The 21827-nt window shown below is 29.9% G+C and overlaps 1 protein-coding gene across 2 annotated transcripts; it reads left to right on the top strand.

Moving 5' to 3' along the window:
* The first annotated feature begins 14250 nt into the window (after positions 1-14250).
* Positions 14251-21536, top strand: LOC100775840 (amino acid transporter AVT1C). 2 transcript variants are annotated; one of them, XM_006606201.4, is made up of 13 exons: positions 14251-14442; positions 14892-15107; positions 15485-15795; positions 17261-17475; positions 17852-17875; positions 18091-18271; positions 18578-18794; positions 19091-19226; positions 19632-19651; positions 20191-20336; positions 20555-20598; positions 20688-20750; positions 21146-21536. In XM_006606201.4, the coding sequence occupies exons 2-13, from the start codon at positions 14929-14931 to the stop codon at positions 21242-21244; spliced, it is 1635 nt and encodes a 544-aa protein (XP_006606264.1). In that variant the 5' UTR covers positions 14251-14442; positions 14892-14928; the 3' UTR covers positions 21245-21536. The 2 variants fall into 2 exon arrangements, with proteins under 2 accessions (XP_006606264.1, XP_003556242.1); XM_003556194.5 differs by having other exon boundaries at positions 14879-15107.
* The last annotated feature ends 291 nt before the right edge of the window (positions 21537-21827 follow it).

The raw sequence follows: 21827 nt of genomic DNA, 5'->3' as shown, positions 1-21827 counted from the left end.
CCGGAAGCAATTCAAGAATCGCAGAAAGCAATTGCCTGCACAAAGATAGTTATTATTGCTCGAGAGGCGTTGAGCCCTATCCTAGGAAATCTAACTTACCTTAGCCTACATAAATTCTGCACTATTACTGCAGTAAATAAACATTTTGTATAAATTGTCACTCTAGTAAAATTCATAGGCTATATTCCGTAAAATTAGTTAAAAAATTAGTTGAAGGTTAAAAAAAGTTAGCTGAAAATTAGAAAATTAACTTATTAAATTATGAGTGTTCGATAAAATTAACCGTTGAAGTAATTAAAAAATATAAAATGATAGAAAAATAATAAAATCATAATTTATTTGAAAAATATAATAAAAAAATTGAATAAATGTATTGAAGATAAAAATGAAAGAAAACATAAAAAACTAGAAGCTAGTATTTAAAAAAATGTTATTTAGGCTATGTTGGACAAGATATTTCGGTTAGCTTCTAGTTTTTTTTATTAACTGAAAAATTTGTTTGCTTTTTTAGTGAATAAAGTCTTTTTTAGTAATTTCTAGTATTTTCTAAAATAATTGAAATATCTTTACCAATTTAAGTGTTTGACTTTTATTATTACTCACTTATTTTCCGCAACTTCTCATTCCGATCTAATTTATTGTTTCTAATTCTATTATTTGACTGACGGATAGCAAGCATATAAGGAGGTAAAATCTGTTGCTATTTATAGCCTCCAACGACAGGATGCTTCGTCTAGTTTTTGTTAAATCATAGTCCAGTGCTTCATGGCTGTGAACATTAAATCTTAAAATGTAACACCAACTTTCTCAAAGATTTGGCACCAAAACAGAGTAGCAAGAATTTGTTGTACTAAGAACATACTCTAGGATTAAACAGTCTAAATAACATCAACAAATAAGTGTTCCATATATATGTAATGACTCGGATACATTTCCACCTCACCAAAGCCTAGTAACTGGTAACAATAATTTGAGGAGGTGATTCTTCTCCACAGGAAGCTGGGAATGGCACTGCTTCCACTACAGACTTTGGGCTGGTAATTTTATTTTACCCTTTGTGAATCTTGTCATCGATCGTAAGAGCCAAACTTTCATGATAAATATGCACATGGAACCAAGGATCGTCCCTAATAGAAAAATCCAAAGTACCATCATTTGAGTTATACGGAACTACTCTTTGAGACGTAGCTAATTCCAGCAAATTAAACAAGGCCATTTTCTGAAATGCAAAAGGGGTCAAACAATTGCTCGATGTGATTGATAATCCCCAATGAATCTCGAATAACGGGAGGGAAGATCATCAATTTAGTCCAAGAACTTTGAACCCCCTACTCCTTCATGAGCCACACAACAAAATTAGCTTCCTTAGAGTCAAAGACAGTCTCTTGAGAAACCTAACACAGAACGGCCACAAATCTTGTGACCATCACAGTCTCCATGAGGAACACTTAAGCATATTCCAACGTGGCCAAATCAAGGGATAGAATCACCCATTGAACATCATCACTTGCACCTCTTGGTCCATTAGTAGCTGCTATCCAGTTAAGAGCTCCACACTCACAAATTTGCCTTGCAAAGTAGCGGGATGACGCGGGAAATTTTTAATCACTGCCCAACAATTAATTTGCATTTGCACCACCAAAGGTTCGTAAAAAGCGATTTTTTTAGTAGTCAAGATGTTCCCCAGTCGTTTGACGAGGACGATGTTCCACTTCAACAACTAGTAACAATTTGTACATGTCATTGACGTGATAGTAGCCAAAGCCATGATAAGTAATATTACTACTGCTTGCAGTGGCAGAAGACCTAACCCTAATTGCTAATCGTCTGGAACTGATCAATCTGACATCTGATGGAAGGGTTGCACAATGTGACATCAAGGCTATAAATACCATACAAACACATTAAGCCATTGCAGGAACCTAGAACGTGGAAACGGCCTTCATTGTGAAGCAACGATATATGTTTGGGGCTGAGATGGGTTTTGGAACACTGATTGCACAGAGTAAGATAGGATTTGGCAGGACTCGCAGTATAGGGAAGAGACCAATCGCATGTTTGGATCGGAGGTTGAGGTGCGAAGAATTGAGGATAGGAGGAGACTAGGGCATTCCATACGCATCTGAATCGCAGAAAGGACCTCACCGGAACCCTAAGAAGAATCTCTGAGGTCAGTTCTTCTAACACCGGCAATGACAGGCACAGAGAGAGACCCATTAGAAGAATTTGCTCACTCTTTTTCTACTAAGTACTAACTAGGGAAGACAATGATGAGTATATCTGTCGATCGAGTAACAACTCCTCCTCGTATCATATCCGCTACCTTACCTTAAAGTTCACGGTGGTGACAAAAAAAAATATAAGATTTTTTAGGAAATCTAAACTCTCTCCTCCATTATTATTTGTAAAATTTAAGTTTAAAATGATGCTTTTTTATAAAATAAAAGTTTACAATAGTATTTATTCTTTTTATAAAATTTAATATATGATATATTTCTTTCATTAATTATTTTTAACTGAGAAATATTCTTAATTAAAAGAAGAGATAAAATATATTGGCTAACAATTAAAAGAGATAAGAATAATAATGACATAAATAATTTTGAAAAAAGTTATAAATTTTAAAAAAAATTATTATTATTAATTAAATTAATCTTTTTTCTTAATCCTAATGAATTAAGTAATTGAGACTTATAATAGAAATAGAGGAAGTATTTAATATTTAATTTAATATAATTTCATCAAATCTAACTTTATTTTTTTATCTATCAAGTTATTGAACAAAGTTTTATTATTAAAATGTTTTCAATATACTATACATGACATATATATATATATAGAGAGAGAGTTATACATTGTTAACAAATTAAAATCAACTTTAATCTCTCTTTTAAGCTAATTATTGTGAAGAATTTAATGATCATTCATTAATAATATAAAATAATGTTATTATAATCTGAATTTGATCGACAGGTTGAATTGGAAATCTGATCCGTGTCCTGTTGGAGTTACTCGTTTGATCAGATATGTTATTAATCTGAAGATTACATCATAATTACATGTATCATGATTCGTACAAACCCGTTTATCACAATAACTTATTAAAAACTTTTAAAAAGTCGTAGGTCGGCTTAACCTATTCCCACCCCTATTTATTATTAAGCTAAGACACCATTTTATTAAATGTTATACAAACATTATATATCCAATTAGTTGTTGAGGTAAAATTTGACATATTTTAATTTTACCAGAATAAATATATATAAAAAATTTTACAAAACAAAATTCAAATAAACTTTTTAATTTTAGAAGGATAAAAAATATATTTTAATTTTTTATTATTAGTCATTATGATATTATCATGAAATATTCATTAATTTTATGGATAATTAATTTAACTTAACGAGATTTTTTCTGTTAATTATGTTTTTTATTTACAAATTCAAATCCGAGACATACCTAAAGAAATGAACTATGTTTTTTACATTTAAAAAATATTTTATATATATATATATATAATATTAATTTTTTGTAAAACAATAGTAAGTTATAACGTTACTCTTTAATTAAAATAATACCCGCCATTATGTTTTTCCTCTAGAACTTAAGGCAACAAGTTGGTGGACATCAGACAATCTGATAATGTGTGGGTGCAGCTAGCTATCACCTATGAGTTGTCAGGTTTCATCAGGTCACATGTTTTGCCTAGAGATATCATCATAACACTTAGCTAAAATGAAGTGTAGAGGAAAAATGAATTATTAAATTAATCCTTAAAATATTTATAAAAAAATTGTCCACTGAAATAACATAGATCGAGTTTCATATATATTAATAACTCTCAGCATGCAAATTAATTAATATAAAATTGTTTCAACTTAATTATAATATTGAGTTGTAAGACTTGTAGTTACATTTATTTTTAATGCTGAGGGAAAGAAAAGACAAGAACAGAAAAGGAAACTAAGGCCTTAGGAACAAAACTCCCAAAGCATTCGCTAAAAGGTTAGGCTTAAGACTATTAGGGCAAAAATAAAAAGTAATCAAATGATCAACCCCTTGAGCATCATCGATCCTTAGCAAGAGAATCTGCAATTTGGTTCCCCTCCCTCAAGGTATGCTTAAACTAAAGAATCCAATCCTGCTGCCATAAAGCCTTGATCTTGGAGACTATCGGGTAGTAAGGATGAGTTGCCTTCACTTCATTTTTTATGAAGTTAAGATCACAGAGAATCCGATTCACCCACCAAATTGCAAATACCTTCAGGCCACAAAATGCTTAAGCCGTGATAAAAGGCTTATAGTTACATTAAATACATGGATGAGAGCTTTAACACCTAATACATTTAAAATTCGAGATCCCATTTATTACTTTGGAATGAAGTTAATATAAATTTTTTTCATACGCAAATATTAAACAGTACTGCGTTAGAGCATTAATTAAGTAAGAAGGAAAAATATTTTATTGAGATTTGTAAAATTATGTTTCTTCATAATTTTTAAATGCACTTTCATATGATTTTCAATAAAAAAAATTAATTTTTTAATCATGTTATTAATATAAAATATTCACTTGTATTACTATTAATTAATCCATGTCAAAAAATTAGTTGTTAATTTTCTCTTTTAATTTTTTAAGCAGTGCGCGCTAGAAGCAAAATCCTTTTTTATAAGTATATTCTTAAGTTGGAGACTTTTCTTATTTTGAATCGGGACACTTTTCTCATTTTTTAGACCATAAATAATTTTTATAAGAGAAACAATTATATTTGAGTATGGAACTGTGGGCTAATTAACTTAATTTTGTGCCAAGAATATCAATATATCATGGAGATGAAGACTTTTGTTTCATACGAAAGACTTAATAATATGTTTTTTAGTTTCTTAAAAATTTGAAGTATTTTTGTTTTGATCCCTCATAAAAAATTTATTTATTTTTAGTCTTTCAAATTTATAAAAATGTTATTTTTAATTTCCTAACTTTACTTTGGGAGACTAAAAATAGCAAAAACAATATGCTCGATTTAGTTTCTTAAATTTATTTTAGAAGATATTAAAAATAGTATTTTATGAATTTAAGAGATTAAAAAAATAAAATTTTAATTAAAGGAAAAAAAACTAAAAATATATTTATGAAATATTAATATGATGGATGCAGAAAAAGCATATGCTAACATTTTTCTTTGTCATCAAGGTATATGTATACCAGAGAGAGAGAGAGAGCAGGCTAGGACAACGGGACCTACAGGGAAAAGAAGGTTTCGATTTCGACGAATTAATGCATGGAAATTTGATTGATGGTATATTTTTTTTTTGTCTCTGGTAAAATTGATAATGCTATTTTACATAGAAGAAATCTGGCATATGTATAGTTGGTGTTGCAAGTAGTCATTGATTATTGACGAAGGGTTCTATTAATTGGTGGATTCTGACATGTGGATAAGTATGTGCGAAATCTAGAAAATGAATAAAAATAATGTGATCGAATTTTGGTCGAGTTGGAGATAATATCTTATTATGGTTCTGAGACTAATTGCTTTTAAGGCCAAAGACAAATCTTGTCAAGCCAAACAGAGTTGTGTGAGTGCAAAGCTGGTGGGGATACATATATGTGTTTCATCACAGGTATTATTATTATTTTCTTTTTTAAATCAAGCTTGGCCACGTATATATCCTTATGTCTTTTCTTTCGTGGTCAAAATTGGATGCTTGATCATGTTACATCTAATTTAGATGGCATTATTGAATGTTTATGAGTGCTTAAGGAAATATTATATTCCTTTCATCCCATATATAACAAGTATCATAGGAAAAAAATAAAATAAAAATATAATTTAGTTAGTTGAATAAAATGTATAAATGATTATATATCTCTTGATATCTATGTGTTGATTTCTATGAATAAAAAATATAAGAAAAAAATTATTAAAATAAATGTTATTTAAGTTTTTTAATGTAATATTGATTTTTTCATTTATATAGTATTATTGATGGTCAACAAAAATCATAAATGAATTAACGATGATAAAATTAATTTTATAAAATTATTATTATGTGTAAGTACCTAAAATAATACTTATTATGCCACAAAGGAAGTAAATAATTTCATACTCTCATTTCCAAGTTTCATATTATTGTCACCATCGATTATTCTTTTCATTATTAGGAAACAAATTCAGTGACTTTAGAAGGGGAAGTTATAGCGACTTTTTCCATTTTTAGACTATTAGATTAATTTGATGGTTTAGATTTTGTCATTTGTTTTTTAAAAATGTTTTTTAACAATATTATAGCCTGCATAGACTTACAATTTTTAATTAAGTTCCTGAACAATATGTTATTTTTAAATAGGTCTCTGAATTATTATTTTTAATTAGATTTCTGAACTTATATTTTTTTAGTTAGATCTTATTAGGGATCTAATTAAAAAATAAATATAAGTTCAAAGGCTTATTTGAAAAAATAATTCAGGAACCTAATTAAAATTTATCAAAATAGTTCAAAGACATGTAACCAATGATATATTAATAATGATATTATCAAAAATGATATTTATTGGTTTGTAAAAATGATAAACATTTTGAGATAAATTAAAATATCTCAATTAGTCCCGTATAATAATAGGCGTGGGAATTTATCTAAAAAGATGACGTGGGAATTAAGTAAAAAAAAAATGTTTTCATTTGCCTATATATAAACAAAAGAATTCACTAGCTCTTAAACAAAAAAAAAAAAAAAGAATTCGCTAGAAACCATAAAGGATATATTTTTTAGCAGCCTGAGTTTTTTGCGAACATGATGATGTCCATGTTCAATGTAACATTACGTGGCACTGAATCTTCCAGAGTCCAGTGTAGCTACCATATTATGTATTAGAAACAAAGATCTGTTTATAAATAATTGATGCTAATGATTTAAATAATTGGAGATTTGAAAAATTAATTCCATATTTGACACAGTATAGTATAGAATGTATGTGTTTGGGCTTAACATATCCGAAATACACGTAATACGAGACAAAGATAGACTGTTGTGACATTGATCCAGCTACCATATTAATATTATTGGCACAATAAAAATAAAGATCCATAAATTTGTGAGTGATCAATATATACAAATAATTCAGAAGTATGACAAGCATATCTTATCAACAATGTGGATGATTTCCATATATATATATGGAAATATGTACATGACTGTTTTGAGTTCTATATCATTATAAATAAATGATTAATTATTTTCTATGACACTTATGTCAAAAAAAAATTTATGCATGATACTGACATTTGTTGTTTTTTATAATTTAAAAAATATATTAAAGGTGAATTTTATTGATTGAATTTAAAACATTTTAAAATTATGCTCCTATACTAATATGCCCTTGGTGGTAAACTTATCCATGTTTCACGCAATTTCTTTTGACTTTATTAACTGTCGTCAATGGTAAACTTGTCTATGTTTCACGCAATATCTTTTTTACTTAACATAATTGACAACTATACACTTTATTATGTATGATAAAATATGTACATGACTGTTTTGGGTTTTATATTATTTTAAATAAATGATTAATTATTATATATGACACTTCTGTCAAAAAATTGTTATGTATGATACTAACATTAGTTGATTTTATAATTTAAAAAATATATTAGTGGTGATTTTTATTGATTGAATTTAAAACTTTTTAAAATTATGCTGCTATATTAATATGTCTTAGCTTGGAGGTAAACTTATCCATGTTTCACGTAATTTCGTTTGACTTTATTAATTGCCGTTAGTGGTAAACTTGTTCATGTTTCACGCAATATCTTTTTTACTTAACATAATTGATAGATATACACTTTATTGATAACGGACCAATATGTTCAACCAACTAAGTTATATTTTCTTATCTCATATCGACCAATAGATAAAAAAAATAATTATAATTATTTTCTTGCATCTATAACAATAGATAAAAAAAAATACCGTTTCCTTGTCTCTCTTTTTACAAGACATATATATCTATTTATAATTATTTTCATAAATAAACCCATATTCTTAGTTAGAGGATAACATGGGAAAAAGAATGTAAACACAAAAAATGAATATGATACAATAAGTAATTTTTTGATTTATTAACCTTTATTTTCCCATAACTTTTCACTCTCTTTTTCCTTACTAGAGAAGACCCAAATACATCATCTCTCCAAACCTAACCGCATAAACTACTCCTCCTCAAATTTTCCTTTATCTCACGACACCCATTCAATTCACCTTACTTAAAGTTTTCTTCTTTCTAATTTGAATCCATTAATATCTTTTTTTTTTCATATTATTTTAGTCTTGCTGCATTCTCTATTCTTGCTACAATTTGGACCTTTTGTTATATGGGTTTCAGGTTTAGGAGATTTTCCTTCGCAGATGTTTGCTCCTATTGTTTTGTGTTCTACTTTTGATTAGTGCGGCAGGCTGCAGCATGAGGTAATGCTCTTTTTTTTTTATTATTATTGTGTTATTATATCCCTTTATTTTTTTTCTATTTATTGTGTGATTAGGAAGATTATCTGTAAAAGAAAATCCAAATAAATCCTTGCCTTAGTTAATTTGGATGGCTATATGTTGCAAATGGATCGAGAAGAGCAGCAATTATGTGTTACAGGATAGGACCGTTGCATTTGTGGGTCTAGGCATTTGTAAGTATTGATTTTCTATCGGTCAGCGTGTTCTTGGGGGAGAGTAATATGGAAAGGTGTCAATTGGGGAAATAAAGATTGATAGGATATTTGCCTTTAGTCCATTCTTCATTTTTTCATTATTTATTTTCGCATGTTTACTATCTTCTTTTTTACTTATTTTTGTTTTCTCTGTTTCATAGTCTTCTTCTATTTATAAAAGAAAAATTCTCTCCATCAACTGTATGTTGGAAATAATCAAAGTTTCACACATAACAAAATATAAGCTATAGAAATACCTTGTTGATACATGAAAAGAGAATGATCCGAAGTACTATGAGAGAATTCGAGTGTATGAACAAAATCAGCAAATCTCTTATACCAAGCCCGCAGTACCTGTTTAAGCTCGTATAGAGACTTCTTGAAGAGACAAACATGATTAAGTTTTTGTGGGTCCCTAAAACTCATAGGCTGATACATGTAGACAGTCTCATTAAGTTCACCATGTAAGAAGACATTTTTGACGTCAAGTTGATGAATGGGTTATGCCTTAGACAAAGTCAAACTCAGAACTGTGCGAATGGGTCAAGTTGAGTTTTTCCATTACCTACAAGACAGACTTTATGTCTCTCAAAAGAACCATCAACCCTAAAAGCTAGCTCAAGGGGTGAGAGTTGTCCCTCACTTTTATATTCTAATGTGAAATTACTTTTAATCGATGTGAGACTTAAATTATTTTCGACACTATACATGTTAATGTTTCAAAGCTTTTTACATACTTGGCAATTGACATCTTAGGTTCATCTGTTCTTCGACTTCTATAAATTGTGTGTGCCTTTGATGTTAACTTCTACTTAATTGTGTGTACTTCTTTGCTTTTCTCTTTTTTTTTGATGTAGAAAATATCATCTCTTTAGATTTGTTCTTTTTACATATATAAATTCCTCATTCTTTCTATTTTTACTGTTTCTTTCTTTCTTTATTTATTTTAAAAAAAATTGTACATTTCATAATGTAGAAAATATCATCTCTTTGGATTTGTTCTTTTTACAAATATAAATTCCTCATTCTTTCTATTTTTACTGTTTTTTTTTTCTTTCTTTCTTTTTTATTAAAAAAATGTACATTGCGTGTCATGCAGGAAATGACCATTATTGCAACTTGCTCCAATACATTCGCATCAATGGGGTTAATTCAAGCTCACCTTTTGTCATTCTGTTGCATCAGAAAAGGGTGATAATGTGATATCTTGTCTCCAATTTGACATGAAATAGGGAGAGCATGTGGCTAATGTTTGTTGGCAGAGGAGAGAGAGGAAGGACAAACAAAGGAAGAATCGGAAGTGTGATTCCTTCGAAGAAAGGAAAATTCAAATATTTATTTCTTTTATGTTTGCATCTCAGATGGTTATATATTAATTTCTTTTATATGTTTAATTAAATTTGTAGAGTTATTTGAATTCTCAAGTTTATCAATACATGTTGTATCAAGGTGTTTTTCATTTCTTCCTCACTTTTTAATAACTATACTAATCAAATTTTGAGGAACATAAGTGAATTTGGTTGATTTAACTCCAAGGGTCTGATGCTGCTGGCATGAGACTTAGAATCGGTCCAATGGTTTGTGAAGTTAAATTGTAGATGGCCGGTGTTTGGATGATCAATGTTAAGAACGTATGTTGACATGCTAAGTTGCAGTTCACTTGAAGCCATAGGTGTTTGAGAGAACAAACATGATGAGCCAACAATTTCAACTGCATATTTCCTTTCCCGGTAGACATTATGAATTTTATATGATTAATATATTGTAATAGTTTGATTGACATGTATATTAATTTTGATCTATTAATTCATTTTTCACTTAATACATGATATCTCTATTATTTTTTTGTTATTTGTTATTCTCGATTTAATAATTTATTTATTTTCTCAATACCTGTATTTTAAAAAATATTAAATTAAATTAGTATAAATGTTATAAAATGTTATGATATATCAAATTTAGTGCAAGAAAAATGTTTGCATTTGCATGTAGGGAGAACGAGCAAGGCAAGGGATAAAAAACCTAAAATTGAAGGAAGAAAGAGATAATGCAGTTTTTGTTTTGAACAGAAGAGATAGTATGTGATTACTACGTAGAAAATGGGATAAAAATTGAGTGTAGTTACTCATCATTTGGTGGTCCCGTGCAGTTTCACTCTAGTAGTTGAAGGGTAAAATATAAAAATAATACTTTGGCATAATAGAAATGTAAATATTATGAAACTAATGTATCAAATTTAGCACATTAAAAATATGACAGTACGATAAAAATGTGAACACATAAACATAACAACGCTTATATTTTTGTTAGTAATAATTATCTTTGATATTTTTTTTTGGTTAAAATTAACTAATGAATGTCCAAAATAAAAAGAAATGTATAAGTACCATAACATTTTCAACAAAATAATTCAAGATAACTATACTGTAAACAGTGCAAATTGTCACATGTATAAAGAGAGAAAAAGAATCCGTTTATACAAAAAATAGGAGTTAATAAAATTAAGGGTGAGCATGAGATTATTCTCTTTTAATTAGATATTTCAAGTTTAAATATTATATAAACGATAATTTTATAATTTATAATAATTTTATTTGACTAGAATAAAATATAAAAAAAATAGTTAATGCTAATACCAGTACATACGAATCCGATCCAAATGTATTTAAAATATGACAACCAACCAAAGTATCTGATCCAAAACAAAAGTGCCCTTTCAAACAACTACTGCATTCATTACTTGAAAAAGGTACGGATAGGATACATTTAACGTGTGTTTCAGAGGAAGCGGAAAATCGACAGCTTATTCAAATAATTGATTGAAAACATCAAAATATGATTAACGAAATTAACTGGCAGATGTCTGAAACCAGTTTGATAAATGATGAACCCAGATAATATACATTATATACTATAATTGAAATACGATTATAATATACTTTTATATAATTTTAGTTATCGTGCAATATAATTAAAAACTATTGAATAAGTAATATATAAAGTATTTTTAATTAGTTAATAATATAAAAAAATTACATTCACAATATATTAAAATTTAATTCATTCAAGTTATTGCAAAGAATGGACGATAAGCGATGCTAGCAATATTTCAGTCAAATCAATTAGTTTTAATTAAAAAAATAGAAAATGTTAACTAAGACTGAATTTTGACAGGAACTATAAGACTAATTAAGAAATAAAAAAGGTTTAGGAAATATCTTACAAAAACACTTTCATTGTGATTTTCAATACATCTCTACTGTAATTTTCAATAATTTTTTATTTGTTGAATATTCAATCGATATATTTAAGATAATTTTTTATTTGTTGAATATTCAATCGATATATTTAAGACATTAATACTTGTAAAATATATAAAATTGGTTTTGAAGTAAAAATTGTACCAATAACAAATTAGAAAATTTCCTCAACAGAATTTTATTGAGAAAAAAATATTTGTTCGTTTTAACTTATTGTTTATTGTTTTTACATTTGGTCCATGTAACCGACCCACCTAGTGAGATAAGATGTTGTTGTTGTTGTTTTCACATTTGGTCCCCAAGTCACGCAGTTGATTCTTCACAATCCTATCCACAATTGAGCTTATGACATAGTAACTATTAATCATAAACTTGCAATATTGTGATGCTGATAGATTTCAGCATTGGTTTTGCCATGAACGTGAATATCTTGTTTGGACAAGACAAGGGTAAGTATTGGTTGAGAGAGTTTGGAATGTTGTTCTCAGAAAAACTACATGTTCGTTGTCCTGGTTTGTTGTTTCTTTGGGATCAAACAACAGTACTCAATCACATGTTTGTGTCATCTTTAATAAGTTATGGAGTAAACTTGTTACATTTGATTTAAATATATATTGAAGATAATTCGTAATAATTGTAGAATTTATAAAATTAGTATTAAAAGGCATAATTAGTTGTTGGTGTTTTTATATGTCTCACAATTTATTCCTGAAGAAAAACATTGTCGAGTTGCCCTCATAAACAATAGGAATATTCTTAAGTATCTTTTTTGCAACAAAATATAATAAAGAGAGAAATTGAGTACAATGAGTAAGCATATGCTTGTTTTGGATTTTAGTATATACAGTTGATTTTGATGATTTTAGTTTTAAAAGAGTTAATTTTTTTAAAACTAATTTCATCCGAATCCTCAATTAAGCACTGTTTTTATTTTATGAAGCCAATTAAGCACTATATATTTTCGTTCTTTCTTGTACAGTATATATTTTCAGGTTATAACAGTTATATAAATTTATTTAAAAAATCAGATATATAAAAAAAGACTTAAATATAGATAAAGACATAATTAGTAAGACAAAACGCATTGATTGTTTTACACTTTTAAAAACATAAATAAATGGGAGGAAAGTTTTGGCAAATAAAAAAACAACAGAAAAGCAGTATTTTACACTTTTATTGGACTTTGTGCCCGTAAAAGCAGGCTTCCCTTTACATTTAAAAAAAAAATGGTAAACATACCCCTCATTATTCATTAATGTGGTTTATATATTTAAACAAATAGATAAATAAAAAGTGAAGAAAAGTAAAATTGGTAAATGCAATGAATAATATGATGAAAAATATATGAATAAGAAAATGAATAAATCACTATTTTAATCCATGAAAGTATATGGTATTGTCACATTAGTGGTTGAAATAAAGAAAATTCTAAATAAGTTATTAAAAATGTAATTCATTACTTTTATTAGTCCAAATCTTTTTTAAAAAATTGTGCGATTAAGTAATAATATCAATATATACTTAAAAACCAAGATGATAATAAATAATGAAATTAAAAACATAGATGATATAATTGAAAATTACATAAAATTATTTAATTTGGGGTTTAATAACCTATGCTCAATTTTTTAGAAGCAACATGTTAACAAATTATAACCACAACTAATTTTAAGATACGCCTGGTGCCTGCTCCTACTGATGTATTCCTTTTAAGAAACAAGTGAATGTATATTAGCTAATACTTGTAAGATTTGTCAACATACACCCACTTATTCTTTAAAAGGAGCATGTTAGTAAACTATAATTATAATTAATCTTAAAATATACTCACATGTAAGTGGCTAACATACTCATTCTACAACTTATTCTAAAAAATAAGTATGTGTACATTTGCATGTCCCATTTAAAATTCCTTAATTTTAACATTTAATGTAACAATGAGTTACAATTTTAAAGACGAGAATGGGAATTTCTTATAAAATGAAAATAAAACAAGTTATAGGCAGGATTTGAGTTCCTCTAAAGTATGAAATGCATGTCAAAATTATTATTTTATAAAATTGGTTCCTTACATTACAGATACCCAAAATAAAGTGGTGTTACTTGAAGCAGGTGGTATGTCAATAAGTACCAATACTGGTAACTTGTTAAGTTGTTGTCATGATGATCTATAAGTAACTACAAACAAAAATGGGGGCCCATGCCAGCATGAACATGGCAATTGGCAATCTATTATTACACAATAATAATGCACGGCTAGGATTTTGTTAGGTGCCTGCACCGTCTAAGACAAGGTACAGATATACACATAACAATAATCTGATAAAGCCTCCTCCTTCCTTCTGTTTTGTCATCGTGAATGTTCACGTTTTTTCACATACACAAAAACACCATCAAAAGCTGTATCTATAATAAGAACCGAGAGTAAGAACCATCACTAACTGCATATGCACAGAGAGTGTGTATGAGAACATAAAGCAAAGGTACTTGTCTTAGCCACCGGTTTCTTTTCTCTGTGTTCTCCTCTCCCTTGGTTTTCACTTTTCAGTTTATTTTCTTTGGAAACGAACAAGGAAAAAAACAAAAGCCGCTTAAAGTTGCTACTTAAGCACACCCTTTTGGTTTTCTTTCCTGGTGTGTGTGTGTTTTTAAGTTTTGTATAAACAAAATGATGAAAATGCATGCATAACCAAAATCTGCCATATTCATGAATATATGTTGAGAGGTTAATTAGCATCTCTGAGTAAGAATATGTAATAGAAAAGGTTTCAAATCTCACCCCACGTGCAGTTTCCATTTTGGTTCAAAGTGAAAAGTTAAGATTAGGATACTCATTAATTTAGACCCGGATTTGGAGTTGCAAAATTACCTTAAAATTTATTATATTGATTTTCTTCCTTTCTGCTTTTTATGCGTCAGTCATTTTGTGAAGGTGAATTGCTGAAGAGATAGCAGATTTTTGAAGGAAGATGAATAACTCTGTTTCAGAAAACAGTTTCATCATTGAGAGTGATGAAGAAGATGAGGAGAAGGATTTGAATAAAGGTGGAGTTGATGGAAACGATTCTGATTCTTCCAATTACTCAAATGAAAACCCTCCACAGCGAAAGCCCAGTTCTTACAACATTTCATGGCCTCAGAGTTACAGGTCAACCCCTTCTCTTGTTTCAATTCCACTGTATTTGTGAATTTCTTATGATTGTGTTTTCATATGTCCTTTTTTTTTTCCTTCAATGTTTCTAGAAGTGTCAAAAGGGCATCTTCTAATTTCTGTACAAATATGGTTAATTGTCTTTTTCTTTTCATCCCTTTTTATTATGATCATTGGAAAAGTGATTTTACTTTTTGGGTGAAGGTAAAAAAAATGTTATGATCCTTTAGAAGAAACCAGAATATACCACTTGTGATTGACAATTGGCATAGTCAAGAAGCTATGTTAAAAATTTGGAAAAAAATCACCAACCAATTGTTGTGTAGTGCATGAATTGTATACTCATGCTGTTGTTGTGATTGATGATGTTTCAGGCAATCTATTGATCTATATAGTAGTGTGCCATCACCAAACATTGGATATTTGGGCACACCTTCTCTGTCAAGACTAAGCAGTTCTTTTCTTTCTACATCATTGACAAGGAGGCACACTCCTGAAGCACTTCCTTCAGTGGCAAAGCCTCTGATACAAGACACAGAAGATGAGCAGCATCAGAGACGTAGCTCTCACACCTTGCTTCCTCCTCTTCCTTCTAGAAGGTCTTCTTTGATTAAGAAGGATTCCAAGGTTATTCATCATGAAGTTCCCTCTGGCCACTGCTCTTTTGGACAAGCTGTGCTTAATGGTAAATTGTTTAACCCTGGCTTTCTAAACTCTTGATTTGATCTATGGTCAGAATTCTATTATAAGAAAAAAAATGTTCAACCCTATCTTTGAAGTGAACAAAGGACAAAAGAAGGAAAAAATATTAAATCATTGGTTAAGGTAAAAGAAAGAAATGATACAAATTAAATGATGTACTATATATATATATATATATATATATATATATAAAAACCTCGTACCCCATTGCCCAGAGGCTCTTCGCTATGCGAAGGTATGGAGAGAAAAAATAGGGGATGTAAATTTATTCATGTATTTTGTCTTTCTTTTGTATCCATACATAATCATGATCAGAGTTGTAAAGAAGGGATGTTTCTTTGTGCTTGAAAATTGAGACAATGCACGGATTGCATTAAAAAGAAGCTAAACAAGCAGGATAACACTCCAAAAAACAGCGTCCATAAGAGTTACATGACAAAATAAATAAATATATAAAAAAAACATGGCGGGTACCCTCCCTGTCCCACTTGATTGATTAGGTTTGAGTTAGGATCAGATCTTACACAACTTGTAAATTGTGAGGTGCGAATAGGTTTGAGATATAGACACTCACTTAAACCACTTTAAACCCAAATATGTCCCGATAATATTTAAATTATAATAAAGTAAATCATAGAGTTAAGCTTTAGTGTTTGTATTAATCATACAAGTTGGTTAAATTTTTTTCCTTCATTTTATGAATTATTTAATAAAAAGTACTTGAAATGTGTTTTATTTGAAGATAAAGGGTTGGGTATCTATTTTTCATCCTTATTATTAGTGAGAATGAGCAGCCGTTCGGAACATATGTGTTTTCTGCAAGCAACAATTAAGATGTCCAACACACACATTCAATCATTCCTCTGACTGTGGGGACCATATTAGCCAATGATGTAGCTTTTCCGAGCTTATCAGGCCTACATAAATTAAAAGAGTGATGGTTCAAACCACTTTGTCAGCATCACTTGTTCAAAATGGTTCATAATTTCATTTTTCATATCCAAGTTGACCATGATCTTATATAATTTAGATTGTATTTAACTCATTAGGGTCGGTCCAGTGGTAGGAGTTGGGGTAAATGTACAATGACTTAAATTCGATCCTCTTTGTCATCATTGTAAAAAAGAAAAAAATTGGTTAAGCTAATTTTGACATGTGTACTAAAGAAGGTCATTGGTTCTGCATTGAAAAACAACGTAAATTGCATGATTTTTAGCCCTCTAAAAAAGGATAGAGGCAGACAAAGGATAATAGAGGAAATTATTAAGAGGCATCTTATGGTGAATAATATCTCAGAGAATTTGATCTTTAACCGAACCGAATGACATTGTGTGATCCATGTAACTGACATTACATAGTGGGATAAGGCTTTTTGTTGATGATATTGATTTAAAACTATTTGAATTGCTGGTGATGCTGTTCCCTTATTCATATTTTGGATTTTGTAGGCATAAATGTTCTTTGTGGTGTTGGAATCCTTTCTACACCTTATGCTGCCAAAGTAGGTGGATGGCTTGGGCTTTCTATATTGGTCATTTTTGCAATTATTTCATTTTATACTGGGCTGCTTTTGCGTTCCTGCTTGGACAGTGAACCTGAGCTTGAGACATACCCTGATATTGGCCAAGCTGCTTTTGGTACTACTGGACGTATTGCCATTTCAGTAAGTCATCATGCTGATCTCTACTCTTATTTGAAGTGTCCATGTCCTATCCGTTTCTCACATGTATTCATGTCAAACACATGTATTAAAATATCACAATAATCAGATAAAGTATAGCATTTATTATGTCTATGATGACTCATGCCCACTTTTCAAACATTGGTTCTCTATTTTGATTTAAGATTTATGTTTTAGGTTAATTTCATAAGTTGTATTATAGATGTGTTAGGTCTTGTAATTTTTAAAATTGGTATGTTCCCATGGCTCTATCATGTCGTTTATGTGTTTTCTATGGGGACAAATGGTATGTTAATTAAAAATAACTAGTCTCTAATATCTCTTTTATGCTTTCTCCTTTTTTCTTCTTTGGATGCAGATAGTATTATACGTGGAATTATATGTAAGTACAGATGCCTTCACTCAGCAGTCAGCAGCGAGTATTCCGTTTGTAGTCTCACCTATAGTAATTTGTTAAAACCAAATAATTATAATGATGAAAATGAAATTCTAAGTGGCTACCTATTTGGATTCCACAGTTGCATCTTATTGGCCACCTATTATAACGTTTTTAAATTTCTAGCAACCACTTTGCCTTTTGAATATTTATTCATGCAGGCTTGTTGCATTGAATATATAATTTTGGAGGGCGACAATTTGTCTTCCTTATTTCCAAGTGCACACTTAAATTTGGGTGGAATTGAACTGAATTCACATACATTGTTTGCTGTGATTACTACCTTGGCTGTTCTTCCTACTGTTTGGCTCCGTGACCTAAGTATTCTAAGTTACATATCTGGTAAGAGCTTATTTTTGGTGCAAATAAGGTTTTATCATACTTCATGGTGTCCTTTTCTGTAGTGGGATAAGCTTTGTTGTTGTTGTTAAAGGAAATTATAATACATGAGATTGATCATAATGTATCAAGTTACCAAATATATTTAATATTTGTAGCTTCTCAAATTTCATTCCTCTAGCTGTTGTCATTCATAATTGGTTACTAATTGCCCATGAATTTGTATGTTTTGGCAGTCAGCAATGGCATATTACACTATCAACATTATTTGAAAAAGCTTATTATAACCTTTTACCATGTTTGTTATAGCTGGTGGAGTTGTTGCATCAATTTTAGTGGTTCTCTGCCTATTATGGGTTGGCATAGAGGACGTAGGCTTTCATAGCAAAGGGACCACACTCAATCTTGCAACTCTTCCTGTTGCTGTTGGTCTTTATGGTTACTGCTACTCTGGACATGCTGTGTTCCCAAACATTTATACATCCATGGCAAATCCAAACCAATTCCCTGGAGTCCTCTTAGCATGGTAAATGACTTTTAGCTATAATCTATAACTCAGCTGCCACTAGTCCTTTCACTAAATATTAAATCTCCTCAAGTCCTGTACAAATTGCAATTTACAAATATAATCAAAAGATATAATTATCTGTTTTAGGTCAACTAGAAGAGAAGTATAAGCAAGGCAGATCATCTAGCAGTTAGGCATGAATGCCTCAAGATGTGGAATATATGATGTACATGTTGCATAAAATCATTATTTTCTTTAGTGAAAGTTCTATCTCTTGAGTCTAATAAAACCTGTGATTGTTCTTTTTCTCACAGTTTTGGAATTTGTACCTTGTTGTATGCTGGAGCTGCTGTATTGGGATACACAATGTTTGGAGAAGCTATTCTGTCTCAGTTCACTCTTAACATGCCTAAAGAATTGGTAGCAACCAAGATTGCTGTCTGGACTACGGTATACTTATTCTACATTCTATTTCAGATCTTTTTTAGTGGAAACATCTTTGATTAGATGTGTATTTTATTTTTCTTTTGCTTTTCTCCATTTAAAAGAATGTTTGTGATTTTGGGATAATTGATTCTTAACATAGCATTAGTTCCTCTATAACCATTGACCAAGTGCCTAAGGGAAGCTGATCATATTATTCAGGATATTAAATTTAATTGTTCTAGTGTTACCCGGTGGCACTTTAAGTTGCCATTTTTCAATTTTCATATGCCTCTTTTTGGGGAAAGAGCTTCTCTATTTTTGTTTCATTTATTATTCTCATACTATGGCTTAATTCAGTATCAGCATATTATTAATGTTTTATTAACCATATAAATAACCAAGATTTTTATCTGTTACTTTTTTTTGCAGGTGGTTAATCCATTTACCAAATATCCTTTATACGTGCCTTACATAAATACATATGAGCATGCATGTCATTATATATACTATGGAAAATGTCATTCAACATAAGGAATGGCTTTGTTTCCATCCTGCATTTATCAACTTCTTTATTTGTGGCAGCATTTATAATTTGAAATTTCTTCTTCTTTTAAGTGATATTTGAGAAAAATACGAATGAGAAATTCTGTTGCAAACAAAATATTGCCAAGTAATTCAAGCATTTTGTATCATCAGTGTAAGGAATGCTGCCTGCACAATTGAGAACATTTCTAATTAGCATCATGTTTTACTTAAATTGTTATTTTTTTTTATAAAACATGATGAAGGACATAGACTTTCTCCTTGTATTCTTTTTCATGTACATGAAGATGATAGATAGCATTTGACAGGAAAGAATATGTTATATAAATTTTAATCACACATGTATCTTTGAACAGGTTTTTTATGTCATGTCATTTCTCTTGCATTTCTAAAGTACTCTTACACTGTGAGCAAAGAAAGATGTTTTTTACTTAATTAGCTTCACGTATGCGTTGACTATATCCCCAGTGGCAATGAGTCTGGAGGAGTTGATACCATCAAACCATGCCAAGTCTTATCTATATTCCATCTTCATCAGAACAGGGTTGGTACTTTCTACCCTGGTTATTGGTCTCTCAGTTCCCTTTTTTGGTAAGTCTTTCTACTTCCTATTCCCATGTCTTGGTTGTTGATCAATTTTACTTTCAAAGGAATTGTCTCTTCAACATTATTTCTTTACATAACCTGGAATCTATTTATATATAGACCAACTGAGGGAACAATTAATTGCATTACTTTCTCATTTCAGAAAATCTTTGTACTGTGACACTATGTATATTAACAGCAAATATAATTTTCCTTTTTTACAGGTCTGGTGATGTCATTGATTGGATCATTACTCACAATGCTTGTTGTAAGTTCCTTTCAGCTTATCTTATCTGTTCTTGCTCCTAGAGTTACTGACCTTAGCATTTTACTAATTAAAACCAACCTTGATGACAGACTTTGATACTACCCTGTGCTTGTTTCCTAAGAATCTTGCGGGGCAAAGTGACACGAACACAGGTATGATGATTTTACTATTAAATTATACAGCTCAATATAAATCATAAATTTGTAAGGTTGAGTTGATAACTACTCTATTTTTTCATCTCTTAACTTTGGAAGATGGTACACAAATTAAGAAATGTACTAAATATCCTCATTTATATTTTAACTTCCTAATAGGATATTTTTTATTATTTATCTCTCATTTCCTTACTTAGTGGGATAAGGCTTTGTTGTTGTATTTATCTCTTGTTTACGATAAATGTGTAAAATATTTAAGAATTAAGTAGAGAAAAGAATACACTTGAAAAATCAACAAATATTTTTGATGCACCACTAATTTATTTCAAGCATTACTTGCATAGTGATGATCAACTCTACCTTGAATCTACTTTTGTTTCATATGTCTACAGGCAGCACTTTGCATTACAATTATCACAGTAGGTGTTGTATGTTCTGCTTTTGGATCATACTCCGCCCTTGCCGAGATTGTGAAGAGTTTGAGGGGATGAAGTTTTGAGACTCAAATCCTGGAAGATTAGATATGTGATATGTCTGCCGCTATTTAGTCTGTCCAGATATTCTATTTAGTTTGATTGCACATCCACAATTTTGAGTCAATTTTTTGCTTGCCATGACTTTTCCAATCTGTTTATTTGTGGTTTTTCTGATCCCCTGTTTCCTTACCATAAAAAGTTTTGCTCATGTTTGAAATATTGGTAATCATAGAGTGTGGCAGACAAAACACTTAAGAGTTTGTAAGAAGCGATCAAATGAACTTGTTGAAGAGATTTTTTATTTCTATGTTCAAAGTGTCTAGTGCAATCTTTTGTTGATGATAAAGGATATTTATAACCATTTAATGCAGCAAATGCAATATAGAGTACTTAGTCACCAAAAGGGCTCCAACATAAATTATAGCACAATGAATAGGTAGTGTCTTCAATTTTTCATTCAAGACAGCAATGTTTGTTAGGCTTAATGGATGCAGCTCATACTTAGTTGCCTAACCTTACTTTGTTACCTTGTTCGTTCTTCATAATTTATGGAGAATAAAGGCATGGTTGCCATGTTGAATAAACTTTCTAATCATAA

This window comes from Glycine max, chromosome 20, assembly GCF_000004515.6.
Source record: "Glycine max cultivar Williams 82 chromosome 20, Glycine_max_v4.0, whole genome shotgun sequence".
Classification (NCBI taxonomy): Eukaryota; Viridiplantae; Streptophyta; class Magnoliopsida; order Fabales; family Fabaceae; genus Glycine; species Glycine max.
Note: the sequence above shows the minus strand (reverse complement) of the source record. Positions and strands in the feature narration are given on the sequence as shown.

Excerpts from the sequence above, each read along its gene's own strand:
- LOC100775840 (XM_006606201.4), top strand. The coding sequence starts at position 14,929 with ATGAATAACTCTGTTTCAGAAAACAGTTTCATCATTGAGAGTGATGAA. Across the intron at positions 17,876-18,090 it reads TATTATACGTGGAATTATAT|GCTTGTTGCATTGAATATAT; the intron begins GTAAGTACAGAT and ends TTATTCATGCAG. Across the intron at positions 19,227-19,631 it reads AGATTGCTGTCTGGACTACG|GTGGTTAATCCATTTACCAA; the intron begins GTATACTTATTC and ends TTTTTTTTGCAG.